Source organism: Leopardus geoffroyi, chromosome E2 (assembly GCF_018350155.1).
Source record: "Leopardus geoffroyi isolate Oge1 chromosome E2, O.geoffroyi_Oge1_pat1.0, whole genome shotgun sequence".
NCBI lineage: Eukaryota > Metazoa > Chordata > Mammalia > Carnivora > Felidae > Leopardus > Leopardus geoffroyi.
This window is the reverse complement of record NC_059335.1, coordinates 31,566,612-31,589,386: the sequence shown is the minus strand read 5'-3', so window position 1 is coordinate 31,589,386 and position 22,775 is coordinate 31,566,612. Positions and strand designations below refer to the sequence as shown.

General features: G+C 44.7%; 1 protein-coding gene across 5 annotated transcripts in view; it reads right to left on the bottom strand.

Moving 5' to 3' along the window:
• FTO (FTO alpha-ketoglutarate dependent dioxygenase) overlaps positions 1-22,775 on the bottom strand; it is a 393,904-nt gene that overhangs the window by 179,476 nt on the left and 191,653 nt on the right. For all 5 annotated transcript variants that reach the window (XR_006702654.1, XM_045442778.1, XM_045442779.1 and 2 more), the window contains exon 7: positions 20,669-20,788. Coding sequence is in view for 4 of the 5 variants with exons in the window: in XM_045442778.1 (XP_045298734.1) it covers positions 20,669-20,788 (120 nt within the window). In the remaining variant the exon portion in view is untranslated. The remainder of the gene's footprint in view (positions 1-20,668; positions 20,789-22,775) is intronic.

Here is a 22,775-nt window from a genome sequence, read left to right as displayed (position 1 = left end):
GAGTTCCATTTTAGTTTTCAACATAAATTGCAAAACCACAGCCAGCGTCCAGTGCAATTTTGGAGATGCACTGCTAACTTGCCTCCCAGTTGTGACTTCATACAACGATGGCTGTGCAAATTAAAATGTTTACGGCTTCAGGCCGGCCTTTATTTAGCCGGCTACCAGGCAGGTGAATGTCTACGGGCTGATTTCTGGAGGAAGTCAGAAGACAGCTAGGGGCAACGCCCCCATCAGCTCAGATCACAGAAATGTACAGATAGGTTCACCTACCTTCTCCCGGCCGAGATTCCTTCCATGATGAAAGCACCAGGAAGGCCGCTTTTGACCCCATGGACTTCTCTGCGGGGTCTGACACTACTAGTCTCCCTCAGGCCCAGGTTTTCTTTCAACCTCTCTGACTGACATCTCAGGTTTTCCCAAGGGCTCCTCTCCCATACTTGTCCTAGGTCATCCTACACTCTGCCTTGCATGCTCTTGACTCTTGAACCTACATTCTCTCTCACACACATCAATTTCTTGAGCTTCCGTCTCTATGTAGATGCTTCAAGCACAAACTAACAGTGGAGACGCCTGCCTGGTGCACGGCGGGCACGGAAGGACCGCCCACTGAAGACCCAAACCAAACTCCCAAATCTACACTTAGGCTCTGATGTCTCTACCAAGCTCCACACCGCTATTTCCAGATGTTCTTAGATGCTCTCCTGGACGCTTCAAACTCTATCTGCCCTCAAACTTCCTCCTCTTCTGTTCCTTAGCTGGGCAAATGGTACCATCATCCACCGGGTAACCGCGACCAGATTTACTTGCAAACTGCCTGTGAACTCTCCTTCACCCCTCAACCCCAACCTCCAAATGATGGTGAAGTTGTATGTACTTCTTTAAAATCAGAGCTCTGGCATCCGGCCCGCCTTTTTCTTCCCTCCATTACCGCCTTGGTCCGGAACCTCATTACTTCTCATCAGAGTATCTGCAACAGGCCTTTGTGGCCCCAGCCTCACCTCGCCACAGTCTATCCCTTGTGTTGCCGCCAGGTACAGTTCTGGAAATGGGTCTGACTGCCCCACCTTCCCATGCAAAGTCTTTGAATCCAAATGCCACGAATGCCTCCGAAACATAGGCCAAATTTCTAGGCATGGCATTCAAGGCCCTTCTTGAGTTGGCCCCGTTCTCCTCTTTCCACTTGTTCTCTAGTTCCCAGGTGCCTGTCCCTGCTCTTCCATTTCACCCCAGACAGGTACCTGATGCACAGGTTACAAGGTACAACATCGTTTCTGCAAAGACGCCCTGGTATTCTCTGGAGCCGTGCCCTTGTGCCTAAAATGGGCCCTGTCCCTCTTATGAACGTGTGTGAAAACTCTGCCTACTGAAAGCTGTTCCTTCTTCAAGGCACAATTAACAGGCGACTCCTTTACAAAAAAAAAAAAAAGGCACCTTCACTTCCATGAAGCCTTCTCCAGTTTTTTCAATCTGACTTCTATTCTCTGCGGCACCCTTGCAACATTTCGTTTAACCTCTCGTTTGACACTCCACATCATGCCTTCCTTACGTGTGTACCTATTTCCTTACAGGCATGTTAAGCTCCACAGGTACAGCAACTCTTGGTTTTCCCCAATCTCTGACACATGAAATCTTTACGAAAAAAAAAACCCAAAATTCAGTGACTGTTTGTTGGATTGGAACCGAAGCCTTACCTGGACTTGGCGGCCCTTTAGTAGATGCCAGCTGAATGAATATGAAGTGTATTCTGTCAGAAGACGTCAAGAACTCCACTAGAAGAAGATGGAACGGTTACGAGATGGCAATCTGGGCACCGTCCCAGGCCGGCTGGTAAAGGAAAGAGCACTATGGGACTCTCAGAGGAGGATAGTAAGTTATCCTAATTTCAGCCTACAGAGAAAACCAATGGATACGCTCCTGGGGGCCCGGAGGTTATCACGTTTCTCCCTCATGTGCGAGACATGTTTATAAACACAGAAGGCTCTAATAAAACTCACATGAGAGACAAAACTCAACTTCGGCAAGTGTTTACATTCTAATCAGGACAACAAATCACTTCTCACCAGGAGATTCCAGCTCAGTCAGGGTGGGGGTTCTTGTACGTGTGCCAGGGGGACGCTGGGCCGGAAAACGTCCTGGTCCCTTCAAGCTGAATGGCAATTCTGGGCATCGGCACAAGAAGGGTAAGAAAGAGTGGCATCTAAAGGACACTTCCGAAACCCCTGTCCAGGTTTCTGCGTGGCTCCCAGGTGGCAAAATATACAAGGCCTTGATAGTTCCTGCTTTGTCACATGACTCCCAACCTAGACAAGCATATGGCAGTAACAAGGACGATGGATTCTGACCTTTCTGACAGGAAAAGTCGGTGGCCAAGCTTCCTAGGGTTGCCTCTACCTGGCAAGGGAAAGAAAAATATGACCACCCCAGGAACCCTGGCCTTTCCTGAAGTCTAAGGTGAGTGACGTTTGACAGACACTGAAATTAGGAAAGGAGCATCCGGAGGGTATCTCAGGGTTCCACCAGAGACAGCTCGTCCTCACCAATTCACTCATTGGCTCACAGCCTATAAAAAGCTGGGCACCAGCCACATCATAAGGCTTACATGGGATGGTCATGCATTTTGGACTTGCCTCCTCCAAGGAAAATCTGATGCGGGCTATCTTACTGCAGATAACAGTACCCAAATTGATAGTGTGGAACTGGCTTGTCCAATAATTGGAAGGAACCTGTGCAAAGAAACAGCATGGCTATTCACATTCTATTTTACAACGTGATCAACCCTTCCCTGTTCTTTGTCAAGGGATGGTTAACGAGATTCATAAATTAACTACCCCAAGTCACTTCTGCTGTTTTATTGTGTCCAGCAACACTGGATCTCCATGAAACAGATAAGCGCTCTCAAGTTTTATCTGCCATAAATACCCAGTGCCTCCAGAATAAACCTGGAGCCCCCGGACATGGCTTTCATGATGGTCACAGGGAAATACAGCATAGGGACTTGACCTAGTCAGACGGGGCAAGAGAGGCTTTCCCAAGGAAGTGGCAAGCTGAGGTGAGATCTGAGCAATCAGTCGAAATAATCTCTATATATGTTTTGGTGGGAGAGGACATTCAAAGAAGAGGCAACGTGTGTGAAGGCCTTGAAAAGAAGGGAGCGGGCTGGATTCATAGAGAAAGTGCCAGTAAGGTAAGGAGTATGGACAACAAAGAGCCTAGAAGGAATGTAAGGCAGGAAAGGTGGATGGAGAATAAAATATTTCAGTCCTTATCCTAACAGCAACTGGAACCCATTATTGGGTTTGCACAGGGAGGGGGCATGATTAGCTCTCTATTTGGAAACACTGCCCTGGTAACTGTGTGAAGAATACAGAAACCCACATAGCAAGCTACTGCAACAGCCCAGGGGCGTGAAGGTGGTGTGTTGGACAAGAAGAGCAGCAGCAGAAATGAACAGGAGTGGACACACTCATGAAATATTTTAGGGGTAAAAATTTCTCAGACTGGATCACGTGGGATGGGAAGAGGAGAGTTTCAAGGATGATTCCTTGACATCTGCTGTGAAGACCTACAGGTAGGTGGTGGTACCACCTCCCGAGATCAAGAACTCTAGAAGGAGACTAGCTTTGGGGGACTGCCGGCCCCTCCTGTAGGGGCCTTGAATACAGCCTGCATCGTCCCTGTGTCTACACTACACATGCTATTCCCTCCACAGCAATCTCTTCCCATCCCCACCTCTACCTGCCAGGATTCTGCCCATCCTATAAGACTTAACTCAAAAGTCCCTGCCAATCACAGAGCCTTCAGAGATCCTACCCATCCAGACGTATGCCACTGTCTTCCAAGCTTTTCATCGGTTCGGCTTGTTATCTTTTACCAACATCGACTTCCACCTTGTATGTGAGTTCTGAATATGGTTATCTCCCTCCTGAGATCTCCACTGAATTTAGGAAACGTAGCAGCCACTCAGTACGTTTGTGCTGGTTGAAAGTAAGACCGCTTGCCCGTGGATTTGCTGATACGTTCCTGTATCCGTCCACGCAACCAAGCTAATTTGGTAAGAGGTCAGGTACCTGATGAACACAAGACTTCTCAATCCTGCCCACGTGTCAGAATCACCTCCAAGGCTTTCTAAACATACGGCAACCAACTGGGAGCCACGGCTTAGACCCATTAAATCAGTATCACTGGAGGTGGAGCCCACAGGATACAATTTAAAACATTAATCCTGGATGATTCGAATGTAGAGCCAAGATCGAAAGCTATAGATACCAAACCCGAATCCCTGGAGACAGATGGTCCTCATGGCTTCAAAGAGTTGCACCGGGGGCCCTTAGGTACATCCTGATGCGGAACGCCTCTAACGCAGACAAATTATATTCCAGAGAAGGCTGAAGAGATAAGGCTTCTGCAGCCGGTAATGGATAATTGCTAAACGTTTTTAAAGAAGGCAGTTTGCAAAATGGATTGGATCAAAAAGAAGGGAGACAGCAGGCCATTCAACAAATATGTGCAGAGCCCCAGCAGCATAAGAAGAGGTACTTCAGAGAAAGCCTGTACCCACAAAGCATTTGCGTTTCACCTGCCCTGCAAACACGTGTCGGGTTCTGACTCTGTGAGCACCAAGGACACAGCGGTTATACAGGACAAAGCCCCTGCCCTCAAGGTGCTTTTGTTCTTACATGCATGTAAGACAAAAGTTCAGATATTAATAAATGCTCTAAGGAAAAATTAAGTGGAGTAAAAAGACAGACAAGGAGCCATTCTGAGAGGACTTCTGAATAGGGACCTGAATGGAAGGCACAGGTTATGTGCAGACACAACGTAAGAAGGGACAAGAGTCTCAGAAAGCTATAGGAACGACTCAGGGGAGAGAAAAGGGGACACCGAATGAGCAGATGGCCGGAGGAATGAACAAAGAGGACAGGTTCAAAACAGTCATGCTAAAAATACACCAGGCAAGGTGCAAAACACTCCATGTTTTATCCACCTTGGGCAAATCTCACAATGACCCCCTAAGCGAGGTACTTCCGTTATCCCCATTTTACAGATGGGGAAACCTGAGACTCCCGGTGTGACTGCAATATCACACACAGTTAAAGGACAGAGGCAGGGCTCGAACCCTAGCCTAACTTGAGAGCTCAAGCTCTCAACTCCAAAATACCTAAGCGTGCAGACTTCAGAGGTGATGGGGGCTCAAACCGAACTGATTTGGTGATACAGCCAGCCATGGAACCTGACTTCATAATGCAGCAAGAGAGAACACGGCAAGAGAGGAGACCCAGGAGAACCCAGAGCGGTAAAGGAGCCCTCACCTAGCCCAAGAATTACAGTCTACCGACACAGTCTACCGAGGGGGTCAAAGGAAAGTTCTTCACCCCTCCTGAGACCTCGATTAGTCCTCTCCTTTCCCTGAAAATAGAATCCCAACCACTCCCCACTCATCTCTGTACTCTCCAGGGCCTTCCTGAAATGAACTCTTACCTAGGAACTGCATGTGCAGGCTGAAGGCTTCAACCCACGTTTCTGGAGCCAAGCAGAAAAAGGCTCTGAACAGACAGCGAGCACTGTTGAAATGACCCACTGAAGACTGACAGGTGGAAGAAGAATGAAGGCGGGCAGGGGAGGCCAAGGAGGCTCGGCCTGTCGGAACACAACCGAAACTCAGTCCTGAATGGACTCCAACAAGAACATAACTTTAAACAGCAAATCAGGCAACGTGCCTTGTTTCCAGGCATAAGGAGCCCCGCCTTCCCTTCCCATTGATGCACACCGCTATAGCAGGAAGCCCTAAGACTCGGCAGGGTAAAGGGCCACGTACATCCGTATGGAATACAGTTCCACCACGTAATAACATCCCCCAGTCTCAGGGCCATTGCTCGGATCACCCACACTCATTCAGCTGACTTGGCACACAACTCCGTGGTAAAAAAGAACGTTTGCCACATTTGCCTGCCAAGGAAATAGGAGTGTTCCTCACTAGAACCTCTACCTCTATCAGAATTCTCCGGATGCAAGTAACAGAATGGAACTTTAGCTAAGAGTTTAGTGATTAAGAGAGCAGACTCTGGGCCCAGACCGCCTCTGCAAACCACAAACCCTGGCTCTGTGGCTGACTACTTCTGCGACCTTGGCAAAGTCACTTAATCTCTCTGAGCCTCAGTCTCTCTGAGCGCAAAACAGGGATGAGAGAAATGTAAATGAAAACTGAAAGACACAGTCATAGTTGCGAAAAGTCTGTTAATATACTGCACTGGTGAGGATGTAGGGAAGACAAACACTAGATCACATATCTACATATGTATACATATGTATACATATACATGTACATATACACGTATATACATATACATACTCTACATATGTATACATATACATGCACGCGCGCACACACACACACACACACACACTCTGCTCCAAACTCTATGGAAGACAATTTGTCCCTCTTAAAACTAACAATACATATATCCTTTGATTCAGCATTTCTGCTCCTAGACATTACCGTAGATATTATACGTGAAAATCTCATGTGTTAGGGTATTCATTTCAACATTATTTATGAAAACAGAAAACTGAAAACAGTAGGAGACTGAGTAACTAAATTATGAAGCCACACTATGAAAAACCATGCCATCACTTATAAGAATGTACCAATATGGAAAGACCTCTAAGACGGAGTGCTATTCATTTGAAAAACAACACACAAATGTTTGTAGGTACAGTAAAACCTTGGTTTGCAAGCACAGCTCGTTCCGGAAACATGTTTGCCATCCAAAGCACTTGTATATCGAAGCGAATTTCCCCATAAGAAATAATGGAAACTCAGATGATTCATTCCACAACCCCAAAATATTCATATAAAAATGATTACAATGCTGTAATATAATACAAAGTAATAAAATACAAAATATAAAGAAAAATAAACAGATTAACCGGCACTTACCTTGGAAAACCTTCGTGGCTGGTGTGAGGGAGACCAGAGAGAGGAGGGTTACCGTGTAGGACGACTTTCACTATCACTAACGGAATCACGGCTGTTGGCTCAATGGAATCTTTTTCTGCATGGGGGCCATTGTATACGCTTGCACAGATGTTGAGGACGGAACAGTATTAATAAACATTTGTCATTTGCTGTATTTAATGTAACTGGCAATAAGGCAGAGGAGGAAAGGGTCTATATCCGCAGGCAGCCTGACCTAGAAGGAAGCCAAGCTTTCCTAAGCTTACTCTTGTATGGAAAAGCAAAGGACCATCCATCGGTGCTTCGAAGTGACAAAAAATACACTACTGCCAGTCGTGGGCACCTTCCAATGTCCTGAAAAATCACTGATTTCTGCCAAACACCGTGGCCTGAGACACCTGAGCATGGGAAACAATCACCCACAATCCCACAGTGAGCGAGACAGACAGAGAGACAGAGACAGACAGACAGGAGAACCAATGGCTCGGTTGTGATCCCGTGACATTCAGCATCAGGTACCACTCATATTGCAAGACCTCGCTCCTTCATCAAGTCAAAACTTATTAGAAAGGTTTGCTCATCTTAGGGGACACACGCAGAACAAGTTGTGCGCAACCCAAGGTTTTACTATCTAGAAAATGTCTCTAGAAAGGTACAGAAAAAAAAATCGTGAAGGGTGTTAGGCCCCAGGGAAGGGAAAAGGGTGGCAGTGGGAATGAGTGGGGACTTCTGTGCTTCTATACTTTGGGAATCCTGCACCATGGACACGTGCTGGCACACGGTCCTGAAAGAGCTCACCACATGTGCACGGAGCAGGCCGGCTAAGGCAACACACCTCACCCTACAGCAGCTAGGAGAGTGCGTCCACAACGTAACGCGCAGATGCTGTCGGAGGAGGGAAAACCGATGCCGGACAGGCAGAAACAGTGTGTCCTCCTCAACATGAAAGAGCCCGATTTTGACACGTCGGGCCCAAGCCCACGGCGGAGGAAAGGGTCCAGAGCAACATTCACGTCCGCATTTTTTGCTACGGGCACATCCAGCTGAAAGTTGGTAGGAGCACTAGAGAAGGCACGGCCACCGGGAGACTTGGGAATGGTGGCACACACTGAACTGGGAACTGGGCAATCTGGGCTCTGACTCCGCCAGTATTCGGCTCTGCGGCCCCCGGACAAGCCTCTGGGCCTTCTGAGCCCTTCCTTTTCCAAAAGGAGAATGCCATGCCTTGACACGGCATGCCTTGAAAGAAACGAAGCAACGATGAATCCGACTGCATCTCTGCTGCCAGTTTCTTTTTGGCCAGTTTCTTGTGAGGAATAAAGAGATATCAGAGGGGAAGCCTCTTTAAAAACCACGAAGCCCGTTTGTTTTGCTGGCGAAGCGTCACTTGGGTGTGACTATCAGAAGGGTCTCTCGTGAGATGAAATGGTAGCCCCAGAACGGCATTTCTTCATCTCATTCATATGGAGAGGGAATGGTGGCCTCTAAGTTAACTTAAGACCTGAGATTCCTGAACAGAATCAGAGTCAAGGCAACCCCGCAGAAGCCCACGTCCGACGAGCAAACTCAGAGTTATTCATCACTCAAGAATTAGCACACGGTGACTCAAGAGTAATAAAACCGGTCACTGGAAAATAAGAACATCACAGACAGGGAAAGAATGGGGGTCCAGCAGAAATCTATACATGAAGGTGGGAGAGACCCGAGTGAACAGCCACCGTTTACGTTCCGAACATTTACTCAGTGTTTCAAGTGGTGTGGCCGACGTGCCAAAATGCGGTGGCGAAGAGGGGACAGCATGGAGCGTCCAAGCACTAATGTGGGGCCATTAGCCAAAGAATGGGGAGATATGCGTGGGAAAGTAACTAGTCTAGTTCAGCAGTGGAAATGATAGATTACCACACCCGCTATCCTGCACCAAATCGAATAACTCATGAATGACACTTTGGCTGTATTTCAAAATACTTTCATGCACGTATTTCAGTCCTCAAAACTGCCGCCTCTACAAGAGACAGTGGAGTTGTCATTTCCTCCAGAATACAATTCCCGTACCAAAAATAATAATAATAACGATAATGATAATGATAATGATAATGATAATAAGAGTAATAAAATGAGATGGACCTAAGGTTCCGAAACGGAAGAGAATCTTAAATGGTTCGCCCGTGGGGAGAACCAGCCCCTGACGGAAATCCAAAATTATTCGGCTGGTGTTCCGTTTGTGAGAAACAAAGAGCTTGATGGGCAAACATCCACTCGCCTGAAATGAGGTCTTCTGCAAGGTCTTGTGCAAATGCGCAGAGTTGCTTATTTCCTGTCCTCGGGATGCAGACGGGTCTTGACATATCGAATTTTGACTTGTGTCCCCTTTGCCAATGAAGATGATAAAATAGTTTCCTTTCTATTTTTAGTTGCACGTGATTACGACTGGCCTTCCAGGACTATGACAGGAAGGCAGCATGAAAGGGGGAAGGCCCCGTATTTTGCCAAGAAATGCATTACAAACGGGTCCTTGCTAATCTTCCTAATCTGATCTCTCGCTACTGGACTCACACGGACCACTCTCCATCCAGTCTAATCAAGTTTGGGAGCAGATTGTGTGTTTTCCCACTACAATGTCTCTGCTTCTCGCATCTCTGAATATCCTCCAACCATCTCCATCTATCAAAACCCTTCGTATTCCCTTGGGGCGCCTGGGTGGCGCAGTCGGTTGGGCGTCCGACTTCAGCCAGGTCACGATCTCGCGGTCCGTGAGTTCGAGCCCCGCGTCGGGCTCTGGGCTGATGGCTCAGAGCCTGGAGCCTGTTTCCGATCCTGTGTCTCCCTCTCTCTCTGCCCCTCCCCCGTTCATGCTCTGTCTCTCTCTGTCCCAAAAATAAATAAACGTTGAAAAAAAAAATTTTTTAAAAAAAAAACCCTTCGTATTCCCGAAGGCCTACGTCGGAATCCACTCTCCCCTTTGATTTTGCTTCCTCTGAATTACTTACAGCCTTGTGCTTTATCAACCTGGGAGACAGAAGTCCTGGCTTTTTGTAGAACTTCACACTTATCTGCACAAAGTGGAGCAGGCGAATGAGGAAATGACTAGAATGAAGAACGGAAATTTCTTTCCTGACGCCACTCTATTGAAATAGGTTGCAAATATAATTGCTGTCCAAATATTTTAGGGTACAGCCCATAGAAATGTCTCAGTGTGGAATGATAAAAACAAAAAGGAGAAAGAGGCAGATTCTGACGTTTCAGATTTAAAAGATAGAAAGTGAGGGTCTTAACACCATACCCTTTTTTATGAGAACATTCTATTCGATTTCCAGGTTTTGCAGACTGCTCAATAAAGGGGTCAGTTTCTTTCAGAGGTCTTACTTGCACCCCCACCCAAAATGTAATCAAGGCTATTCTAATCTAGACAGAAAACAACACTGCTTAACTAACTGAACGAATTAAGCCGGATTCTTTCTCCCGTCAAAGGAAAAAAAAAACCTAAAAAAAATTTTTTTAATGCGTATTTGTTTTTTGAGGGGGGGTAGGAGGGGCAGAGAGAGAGGGAGACCCAGAATCCAAAGCAGGCTCCAGGCTCCAAGCTGTCGGCACAGAGCCCGACGCGGGGCTCGAGCTCACGGACCTGAGAGATCATGACCTGAGCCGAAGTCAGACACTTAACTGACTGGGCCAACCAGGTGCCCCGGAAAAAAACTTTTAAAGACCGATCCTGAGAACCACAGCAGGCCATCCTATGCTAGTTAGGCCTAGCTATGCGGATACCATATATATTTACTCTGTCTCAAGACAAGAGTCAGGCAGAGCACTCCAGAGCAACCAGTCAGAAGACCTCGGGGTCAGCAGCGAACACTACCTATTTCTCTCCTTCTTCCTTCACAAGCGTAGGCAAAAGGAGAGGGGAAACCTTCAGCCCCCAGTGGCATCCACACCGAAATCCTGTGTAAGGCTCCGATCCCCCCACTTCACCCAAAGGGCCAGGTTCTGCCTCCTGGACTCAGCGACGGCAGTTCTCCTGCTTGTGAAATTACGACCAAACTTTTCCTTTTGTTCCAGCAAAAGACTTCCTGCGAGAAAGCAGTAATCCTTTAAAGCTTTCCAGCCCAAAGGTCTCTCCTGGTTTGGATTCCCCCATCCCCAGCCCCCAGAGGAAAAGCTCACTCAATCACATCACAAGGCATTTCTCGGTTCCAAGTTGTGCTGGGTCTCAAGGACTCCTGGTGAGGAAAGAAAACTGGTCATCTGAACATCCTTTCCTGGGATCCGTCTGAAGTGTAGACAAGCAGCAAAGATGAATATTAATATGCCTTCCATCATCAAAAGCTGTTGCATACCCAAAGGATGATAAATATTTTAATCAGTTTTCAGCTTGTCTAGCGGAAGTCAGTTTACTCCTCAGAGATTTCCCTAGTTCTGTGCCCAAAACCTGTCCAGCACATACTGTTTTTCCTATATAACTTTTGGAAATTGGTAATAAAAAGTCCAAGCTTTGTGGGAGAACTCATTTAATTTCTTGACAGTTTGACTCTATTAAGTTTTCCAAGAAGAGGGAAATCTAAAATATGAGGGATGCCGACGAGCGAGACAAAACACCACAATTCTAAGTTCTGGGAGCAGTGTTGCTAATAACCTACTTACGTCTCACGCTTAAAACATTTTTTTTCCTTCATATTTGCGTAAGTTGTCTGCCAGCGGCCGCTCGGTCTTCTCCGTGTAAATGTCAAAGGCATAAAACAGGACATTCTCATGCCTGTACTCTCGATATTATTATTTTTAAAATGTTAAAGGCGTTTGGGGGTATTGTTGGGAGGGTTACATTTGTTTAAAAATAAAACTGACCCCCCCCCCCCAGAATATTCCTACGAAGCAGGACCTAATATTTTAGGGAAATGTACAGAGTTAAAAGGGATTTATTAAAGACCATGCTGCTTCACGTGGGTGTGAGGAAATGGCCGGACTCATACGTGGACCTAACATCGATTCATTTCTTCAACAAGTAAGTGTTGGGGACCTACGCTGCTCCAGACACTGTTGTAAGAGTTGGAGACATTACAGCGGATAAAACAAAGCCCTTCTCTCCCAGGGACCATATTAGGTAGAAGCAGATAACAAACAAGTATCCTGGCAGATGGTAGGAAGCGATGGGAAGCAAGGTGGAATCGGGCAAGGCATTCTCTATCGTAAGAAGCTCTCTCCAAGGAGTGACATGAGCAGAGAGACAGGAATGGAGGGAGGAAGTGAGTCATGCAAATTAACAGAGGGCAGAATATTCCAGACAGAGGCAACGGCGAATGCAAAGACCATGATGCAGGAGGAGGCTGGGCGTGTTCCTAAAGACAGTAAGAAGGCGAGCGGAGGACTGGGACGGAGGGGAAATAATGTACGGGGTGGGGGTGGACAGACCCTGCAGGGCACTGGGCCCCGGTGCAAGGAAGCTGGATATCTGCACATGATAGTGAGTTTGGGCCGGGGGAGTGAAACACCAGACTTTGTATTTTAAAGGAACATTCTGACAGGGATGGACATAGGGTGGTAATAGCAGAGAGACTATTTCTATAAATGATGGTGGTTCTCATCAAGGCAGCAGCACAGGGGATGGTGAAAGGTGGCCAGATCATGAATATCTAGAAAACAGAGTTAACGGGATTCGCCGATAAATCAAGAGATAAACCAAAAGAACCCCAAGGTTATAGGCTGAGCGACTGGACAGTGCAAATTACTGCCCTGTGTGATACTGGGAGAAAGGCTGGGGGGTTATGGGAATCAAGAGTTTGGTCTGAGGTATGTTAAATTTGAGACATTATTACTAGACTGCTAAACACAGCCCACCTTGCCCAACTACTGTTCAGGTCTCCAAGACAGGAGACCCTACTGCAGACATTGGAACATCCCATCAACTCCATCCGTTAAAAAATTCACTGCTAACTGCATGAAAAGTTGATGACATTAAATAAAATACAAGCCCTCTTAATCCCCCAACATCTGTTAGAGATCTGATGCATAATTCTGGGTATTTCATAATTGCACATTTAAATTAATAATATTTAAAGTAAAGGGATGTGTAATATCAGCCTACCACCTGTTCCAAGTCCTCATAAGCAGAGCAGATATGCCTGTAACAGTAGAAATTAATTTTGAATATTTCCATAATACTCCAGATTTTTATTTGAAGGCTAATTTTGTCAATCAGTCCAAAACAAGGTGGATGTTATCTGAGATTTTTATACACATCAAGGAAAAATTTACAAATGAGATTGTCACAGGTGCTTCCAGATGGGCTGAGATCATGTAGAGGAAATACAAAAAAAGTCCATCATAATTTACGTGTTAGGGGAACGATGGTGTTAAAAACATCATCTCCAAATGATCACAGAGATACTTTCAGGAATACTGAAAGGGCAACGTATCAAGTTTCCCTTGGTTTAAAAAAAAAAGGTCATTCGTTTGCAGATGTCAACAAAAAGAGAGCAGGATCATGGTTATGTTACCCTTAATGCACGGAAGAGCTGACTTAATGTGTTCCCAGAGCTCTCTGGTAAGTCAGATTTTGGCACTGGGAGCACATTTCTCCATAGAGACATTTTTGCAAAATATGGAAAGATTCCCAGCCCAGCTTCCCAAAGTATTTAGCCCACAGTGGGGTAGAAACATTACCAGAGTAGCACTGAGCTTCGATTCATTGAGTCCCTCTACCTCCAAGACTGACCCCGGTTGTAAAGGAAGGGAAATGAGGAAAAGGAAGAGAGTGTGTCACTAAGGGGAACTCAGTCAAATGACCTCTAAGTAAGGGCTCCTAAACTGAGGACTGTCTACGCTTCCTTCTAAAATCACTACTTTGGTGACGCCTTGCGTGTGTGCAGTATTTTATATGTTACCGACTTTTTCATTTGGTCATCGTAATAATTTTCTTCAGAGGGTTAACAGTTTTAGGGACCATTCACGAACCAACCTGGGGAAAAAGAGATCCTATAATCTTGAGAATATTCCCAACAGCTGGCACACATCCTTGGGAAATCTTGCTTTTCTTTCAAAACTGTAGGTCTGCTGATTTGTTTCTAACATAACTTCCTTCTAGACAAAGATTCTTCTGGAATATCTCAAAGGTATTTATAATAAGATAAAGGACAGGCTAGAGCTGACGGTAATGCCCCCCTCCCCACCTCACCCCCGGCCAAAAGGACTAGAGCAAATAAGGTACACAATTATTTTATGCCATATCTTTTCCAGGAAAAAACAAACCAAAACGGAAATTACTGACACTCTCATCTGACACCAGGGGTTCCGATTCACATCTGAAATGCTGTGATGGGCTGCGAGTCGAAGGAATCCAAAATAAATTCCAGCAGCCAAGGCTACAATAGCACCCCAGGGTAAAGTAGCAGGATCTTCACACATCAATCTGAATCCTAGCGTCGCTAAAAGTATCTAAAACAACCCCATTTGTCTATCGGAAAGAAAACAGAACACGTGTGAAAGGTGCATGTGTGCGTGCGCTGACGTGTGTCGGTGCGTGCGTGCGTGTGTGTGTGTGTGTGGATCTAACACAGGCTAGCGAAATGGAGCTAAAGCCTATGGAATCAAATCAAGGCTAAAACAGCAACCTTGGTTGTTTATTCCAGTTTTTCTCTGCACACGCTAACAAGAGTTAAGAGAAATGGCAAGCCTTTCACTTGGAATTTCCAGGCTCCCGTCACTGTGTCTCACCATGTTCGGTGCTTTTCGCCTTGTTCCTATTGTGTGCAGAGCAGAGGCACCTGAGCCACCCTCTTAACATGCCGGGGATGTAACAGGCACATCCTAGTACTTGGTACCAATAGAGCTCAAGTCTCACACAGCTCATGTAAGGGTTAAAAACAGAAAGTCCTACCCACTGGTTCGCTCTGATGTTCCTGGAGATATTGTCACTGGATGTATCCTCAGTAGAATTCTATTCAACACCTCTGTCTTTAAGTACAAAGCTGTAGGCTGTAGCAGCTTTAAGAAACATAAGTATCCCTTTTTTCTGCTGCACAGTATCTGTGTGTGAAATTCTCTAAAGGGGTTTAAGTATTTACCCTGAACACTATCAGACGGTTTCTAAAATTTTCCTTATCCACTTGCAAAAACACTTCAAAGAGAATCATAAACATACTCCTTTGTGCTTTCGATGCACATTCTGTTTCTCAAGCTTAAGCCTGAATTCTCTTGGAATTGTAAATTTTTTTCCCAAAAAGACAGGAGACACAATGCTTTTTTTTTTTTTTTTAATTCATTACTAAGTCTGCAGCAACTGAGGGAAAAACTGGAAAACTCTGTGAGAAATTTAGAAGGCAATCAAAGAAGGAACCAGAACCTGTTAGAAATTCATTGCTGAATTACACGTACAATTTCCCCTCAGATATTTTACTCTTAATAGAACAATACAGCTGTGGGGAATAGCAGTGGGTGGGTGGGGAGAGAGGAGAATGGAAAGAACCAATCTTCAATGAACACCTTTAAGATAATAAAAAATGTGAGCCATGGACTTTTAGCCCCTGTAGCTGAAAAGTGCCTTTTCTTTCTCTTTTTTCCCCAAATTTCCAAAGCCACATAAACACAGGGGTCCCCAAACTCAGTGGCTGTGTACATAATTTGAATTATTGGGTGCTTGTGACTGTTTACCTGCTTCCAATCTGTGCTTATTCTGAGCCACTCAGCACAGTACCAGTCCAAAAGGGGAGAAGGGAACTTAAATTTTCATTTAAAACCACCAGACGTCTCCTACCAATTCCTAAATTACTATAATATACTCTGCTCCTAGATCAGAAATGCTAATGCTGAAAAATGGAAGACAGGGTGATGTTTGCAAATGTAATTTAGTATATACATCAACGGCATAAGGGATACACACACACACACACACACACACACACACACACACACACGTATATAAATAGGAGTTGGTGACTTCACTATCAACAAGGACAAAAAGTTAACATTTATATCGCTTTCTTCCTCATACCCCCCAAAATCTTTAATCCTAGAAGATAGTTTAAAATGAACTTAGCTAATGGAACTGTAACAGAATAGCAAATACCAGTACACTCAGTATAATTTCAGCATGTGAGAAAGCAGCCTCGTTCCTCTACTCAGCTACAAAGAATTTAATCTAACACACTGTGATGATAGGGTCATTAATCTCTCCAAAAACAAAAAAAAAAACTGCTCTTCAGCTCAATCACTGCCTATGACTGTGTCACCTACACCAAGAAAGGCTCCACCAGACAGCAGTGGACAGCCACCTGGCATGAACTCTCCCAGATGGTTTACACAGGCCAAAATGACAAGGAAAAACGTATGACTCATCTTGAAATTAAACTATTATAACTGACTTGTAAAGGACAACCTTTACGTCCGTAAGTCCATTTCCTCTCTTAAGACTTCAACAACAAGAAACTGGTAACAGAATTAAATAAAACACCTACTCACTTTCCACATCTCTCTGCTCTCCTGTGCCAAAATTTTAACGCAAATGGGTAGAATTTAAGTTACCTATAGCTTACCTAACATAATTACATGTTGTGTTTTACACCGTTTCAAAACGGATATATTAAAATGATCCCATCTTGGCTCCTACCCACTAAAGTCAATAAAGGTTATTAAGGCCAACTGCCATATAAATGCACTGTGGTCCCCAGCAAGAACTGTCAAGACATGAAATGCAATTCAAAACATTCGAAATGATCAGGACCTGGAAAAGCATGAAGAAATTTCTCTCCAGTATATCAATCATCAGTACTTCCGAAAATGTCGACTCCGGAAATTATCCTAGAATATTTCCATCGGATTACACTAAATTGACCTTTTGTTTTTTAAGGTCAAAAGGAAATGAATAAATGTCGTCAATTTAAGAGGCCATCGCACCTAGCATTCTTTTCCGTCTCATTGTGAATTTGATGGTGTTAAAACGTTTTTATGGGTAAAATAAATGTCAGTTTTGCAAAGCGCGATACCAGACCCTAAGAGACACATGGCCTATCCGTTGGATCTCTGGCTACAGCAAGACTTCCTCACCTCACGGGAGACTTCGGCTTTTCATATTTCTCTTTACCCAGAAAGCAAAGCTTGTACGGTTTCTTTCAAATGGTAACTCTCTCTTATCCTGGAGAGTCTCCTCCTAAGACGCTAATCTTGGTTGTGAGGTGGTGGGCTGGCCGGAGAAAATAAAATAAAATAAAATAAAATACACACATTTGAACAGTGTTCTGGCATTATAGTGCCTTCCTGAAGAGGGAGCAAGGAAGAGAGAAAAGGCAAGGCTAACTTCTTGGGTTGTAAGAAAGGGTTGTGTTGCTTCGGGCTCAATGGCTCATAAATTCATGAGGTAATATTCAGGGAAAATATGGTATTTTATCAGAATGCCATTCAAATATAAGGTTTAACATTTACATCACAAGAGCAAGCACAGGGTAAAACTATCCTCGGGGAGAGAAATGGCAAGAATAAACAGTGTGATAAAAACAGTGCTTGCTGGGACAGGGAATGGGAAGCAAAGGCTGGAGGAGTTTTAGAGGCAGTGGACTAAACTTTTTGAAATATGCGACTGGTTATGACATGTGAAGCAATTACCATTAATGGAAGAAAGGCGATTTCAAAGCGCATTTTCCGTTCTTCCGCATCCAACCTGAGACTACACGTCCCAACCACAAAGTGGGGGGAGAAAAAAGAAAAAAGGCAACACAGAGACAGAGAGAAATCACAACACAAGTCCTGGTACGAGGGCCGTCCAAGGCTGCTTTACTCACAAGCAAAAGGTGAAAAGTAATGTGCGGATCGCCTGGGGGTTTTTTTGTTTTGTTTTCACCGAAAGAGACCCACGCTACGGGGCAGAACAGACAAAATGCACTAATTAGAGAAGCCTTTCCATAACACACACACATGCTTTTACCATTTTAAAAAAGCACAGAGATAAAGAAGAATCATTTGTCGAGAAGGATAACGATTTTGAGTAATACATTCCCTGGAAGCAAAGGGAGTACATTCAGAAACGCTGTTCAGATTAGTCTAATTCTATAGAATCCAAATGTGCACCAAACACTGCACTTTTTATGTTAAATTGCTGTTGAATTTGTTAACCCACAACTGATTTCCTGTGTTATGGAATCTTGGAGATTACAGCTAACTTGAAGCAACAGGGATAATTCTTGACAGTTAATGGTACATTTGTATGCATTTTCCTGAAAGGCCGGCATCTTGAGGCCTCAAACAGGTAGCTCAACATTGCCCCCTACTGCTTGCAAGTGCAAACATATGAGGTGGGCTGGTACAAAGCAGGAATTGAACTGGCCGGGCCAGTTCACAAATACCAGATGGCATTGAGCTAACAGAGCCACAGAACCATAGGCTTGCCCAATGACTATGGTCTTCTGTCTCTTCCAATAGCAAAAATAAATTATTATGAATTTGTTAAAAGTCATTTAAAGAGGCTTGGAGCCATGCTTAAATTTAATTTAGAAGGATCATCCCTTTTATGTTGGCCCAAACCTCCACTCTGCTGATAATGATCACCCTGAGGCTTGCTGAGGAGAGACACTGGGACCATTGATTTCACTCGGAACACTCAGTAATGCCACACCAACTGCAAGGAAGCTCGCTCTGGAGAATTCCCAAGACTGCTCTTCTTCTGGGTATTTTTTACACAAGAGTTATAAAGTAAACAGAAGATATTCCATCTAACTGATGTGCCATGGTCCGATTAAAAAAAAAATGACAACTAAATCTTTTAAATGAATTCATAATGAATATGATCCGTAAGCTCACAATACCGAAGACTTCTCTTTAAAAGACAAAAAAACAAAAAACCCTCGAACAAAAGTGGTGCAAAAATAAATTTTTATTTAGTGACGGATTTATTTATGTTACAAAATCAGTGAGTTCTTTTCTTATTAATTTGCCAATTCTAATATGTGGAGTGGTCAAGTTACAATCCCAAAGTCCACCTGATGTCTTAGACTCAAAGTCTGGTAAGTAAAGAGGTTCTTCTAACTCATATGTAAATGGACAAGCCGAGAAGAACATCGTAAAAAAAAATATGCCCTGTAAATGAAGTTGCCTTTATATATACATTCCATAAAAATGTAGCATGCTCCACACAGGCTAATTTTAGGAATAGAACTAAGGAGATTTAAGCATGGACTTTTCATTACTTCCAACTCAGTTTTACAATGCTCGGTTTTATACTGAGGTTCAGGTCTTCAGCGGAATCCATTTTTGTGATACTCTTAGTACAATAAAAGAAGGATTATTAACATTCCTTCCTCAGACACAGATCCATCGAAAGGCATGATTTAAACATCTGAAGAGATGTCTGGAAAGCTAGGGTCCAGATTCCGACCTGGACTTTCAAACTAAGACCCCTCCAGGGTGGTGACTTGGTATTTTCATTATAAAACCTCGGTTTTATAACAGAGGTTGGCCACAGCTCCCTACTTGCGCAGATCGGATCCTTGTTTCCAGAACAAGTCTGAGTCTGTGCGGGCACCACCTCCAGGGTGCAGCAGGCTTTTACCACTTTTCCACTACATTTCAAGTTCAACGGTCTGGAGGCAGAGCAGCGAGGCAGTGAAGGGCGTGACCCTAGAGCCAGCCTTCCTGGGTTCAAATCCCCGTTCCCCCGCTTATGAGCCGTGTGATCTTGAGGAAGTTATGGAAGCCTTTTGTGGCTCAGTCTCCTGGTTTATGAAATGGAGAACCATCATACCTACTTTATGGGGTTGCCGTAAAAGTTACATAAGTTATACATAAAACATTCAGAAGAGTGCCTGGATCTTAATAAGTATCAAATAAGGGTCTGCCATTACTGCTATTATTTAAATTGAGACTTAATTCAAAACTGGCAAGTGGCCTCAATTTTGCCTTCCAGGTATGCTTCTGACTCCACCCCCCCCCCCCCCCCCCCCCCCGATCCCTTGCTCTGGCCGCGCTGGACTGCCCCATTTCCAGTCTCGTTTGTACAGTTCCTGGAGCCTAATGCTCCTCTCCCAATGCCCTGTCTGACCCTACGCCTCCCCATCCAAAGTCCCCAAAGGCAACATCTGCTGTTTCACAACAGTCCTGGTCCAGTGGCCTGAATTTAATACTCCCTCTTCTGGCCTGTGATTTTTTTTTTTTTTTTTTTTTTTTTTAATCTCTATTACAGGCTTTCATTTTAGCTAAGGTAACACCTGGCTATATTCATGTCTCTCTCCTTGTTAAACTGAATGCAGCAGTTAAGCTACAGAGCCAGACTGCCAGGGTCTCCATCTTGCTCTGCTGCTTACTGACCTTGGGCGAGGCACCTAATTTCTCAATGTCTCAGTTTTCACATCTATAAATTAAGGCTCATAAGGGTTTCTACACCTCGTAGGGCTGCTGTACGAACTTTAGAACTTAATACAGGGAAAGCCCTTAGAACAGTGCCCGGTGCATCTAAAAATGCAAAGGCATTTTAAATCTTACCGTTCCATTGTGGTTCCCTCCTCGTCACTTCCTACCATGCGTCCAGCATGGCGCCTTATATGTGGGAAATACTCAAGAAAACGCCCACTGAACTCAAGTGAGCTTGTCCTGGCAAAATCCTGGCTGTTCCTGGCGAACAGTTACCTAACCCAATAATTTGGAATCATGAATTATGTATTTGCCTATGCAAATGAGGCAGCAGAGGGGTCACACAGCCCGGCGTCCCAGAAAATGCGGCCCCGGACCTCAGGTACTTACCACACCTTCCATCTTCTTCCACAGTTCTTCCAGTTGGGCCATGGGCTGACACCACCAATCACTGCATTTTCTGTATCGGTTGCCTTGAAACCAAAACTGTCTCAGCCACTCGAACTCAACCTGTGGGCCATAAAGAGAAGGCAGTTGTTACAATGCCTTCATGAGGGATAATCAAAGACAACACTGTCACCCGATTCTCCTCCAGTAGCTTAATTGTCACAGGGTGAGAAAAGCTCAGCCTAACTGGTTTCCAGTAGAACTTGGGGAGTCTCCAGAGCATTTCTGCAAAGCCAAGAGAAAAGCGGTCGTAAGGGGCTCCTGGGTGGCTCAGTCAGTTAAGCGTCGGACTTCAGCTCAGGTCATGATCTCATGGTTTGTGAGTTTGGGTCCCGCATCGGGGTGAGCTCGAGCCCCGGGTGAGCCCCATTTCTCTCTCCCCCACCCCTCCCCGCCCCTCGTGGGATTCTCTCTCTCTCTCTCTCTCTGCCCCTGGCTCACTTGCACCCTCTACCTCTCTAAATAAATAAATAAATAAATAAATAAATAAATAAATACATTTTACAAAAAGGCAAGACAAAACACAAATACTGAGATCCTGAAGTATACAGCAGCCTGCGCAATGTAGGACAGGGAAGATAGAATCAAAACATGTCTTTATTAAACATCTTTATTAAAGACTGATATTTTGAGCAAAACAGACATATATTAAGAGACAGCCAATTTCAAGATTTCTTCGATTTAAAATAAATACAGAATTTACCATGGGCCAGGAGGAGCTGGTGAGAGTCCTAGCCCTTATAACTAAACAATGCAAAGTTAATTACGGGGCATCCATTAAACCTTCAGCCATTCAAATTGTTACTTTTCAAGTCAGGGCACATGTCAATAGGTAGAAAGAACAGTGAAGGCATTAACAATTGCTTTTCCTTCCTATGAACCTATATGGTTATTATTATGGTTATTATTTGCCTCCTTAGCATTCCTCCTTCTATTCTAGCAAAACCTCACTATTCACTTGGTAACTGACCCCCTCCCCCAGTCTCAGTCCACGTGGTCTGGGTAGATCTCCAGCCCCAACACCAGGGATGCAGTGTGTGGCCCAAGTGTCAGCCAATCAGCCCCCCATATTTCTCCAGTCACAGAACTGGGTATGGAGACAATCACGGTATGTTCAATCACAGTTAAGTCTAGATCCCATGAGAAGATTCAGGAAAAGCATTCTATATCCATGTCACCACCAAATGGGAAAAATGGAGACAACCCAGTAGGAAGCAACTGCAAGATAAAAAGATAAAAACCAGGTGCTGGTGATACCACCTGGCTCTTGATCAAGCTATTCCTGAAGTCTTTTATTTATTGATTGATTTTTTAAACCTATTTACATTTTCTTTAAGGCTTATTTATTATTTTTGAGAAAGAAAGAGCGAGAGAGAGAGAGAGAGAGAGAGACAGTGCAAGCAGGGGAGGGGCAGAGAGAAGGGGAGACACAGAATCGGAAGCAGATTCCAGGCTCTAAGCTGTCAGCACAGAGCGCAACGCAGGGCTCGAACTCACAAACCGCGAGATCGTGACCTAAGCTGAAGTCGGATGCCTAACCAACTGAGCCACCCAGGAGTCCCAGAAGCCTTTTATACTTAAGCCAATTCAGGTTGAGGTTTTTTTTGTCCCTTGCAAATGAAATAACCCCAATGTATGTAGAGGAGAGGCTGAGTAAAGCTTTGGAAGGGTAAGAAATTGTTTTCTATCCACTTTCCAAATCTTCTAAAACTCATCTTCACCTTGAAAAATTAAATTTTACGGGGGCACCTGGGTGGCTCAGTCGGTTGGGTGTCCGACTTCGGCTCAGGTCATGATCTCACCGTCTGTGGGTTTGAGCTCCGCATCGGGCTCTGTGCTGACAGCTCAGAGCCTGGAGCCTGTTTCGGATTCTGTGTCTCCCTCTCTCTCTGACCCTCCCCCGTTCATGCTCTGTCTCTCTCTGTCTCAAAAATAAATAAACGTTAAAAATTTTTTTTAATCAAATTTTACTGTCAACGTACAACTCTATTCATCCCCACAACTCTTCTGACCTCTGCCCTCTAAAGAAATGTTGAGCTTTCACAGCTTA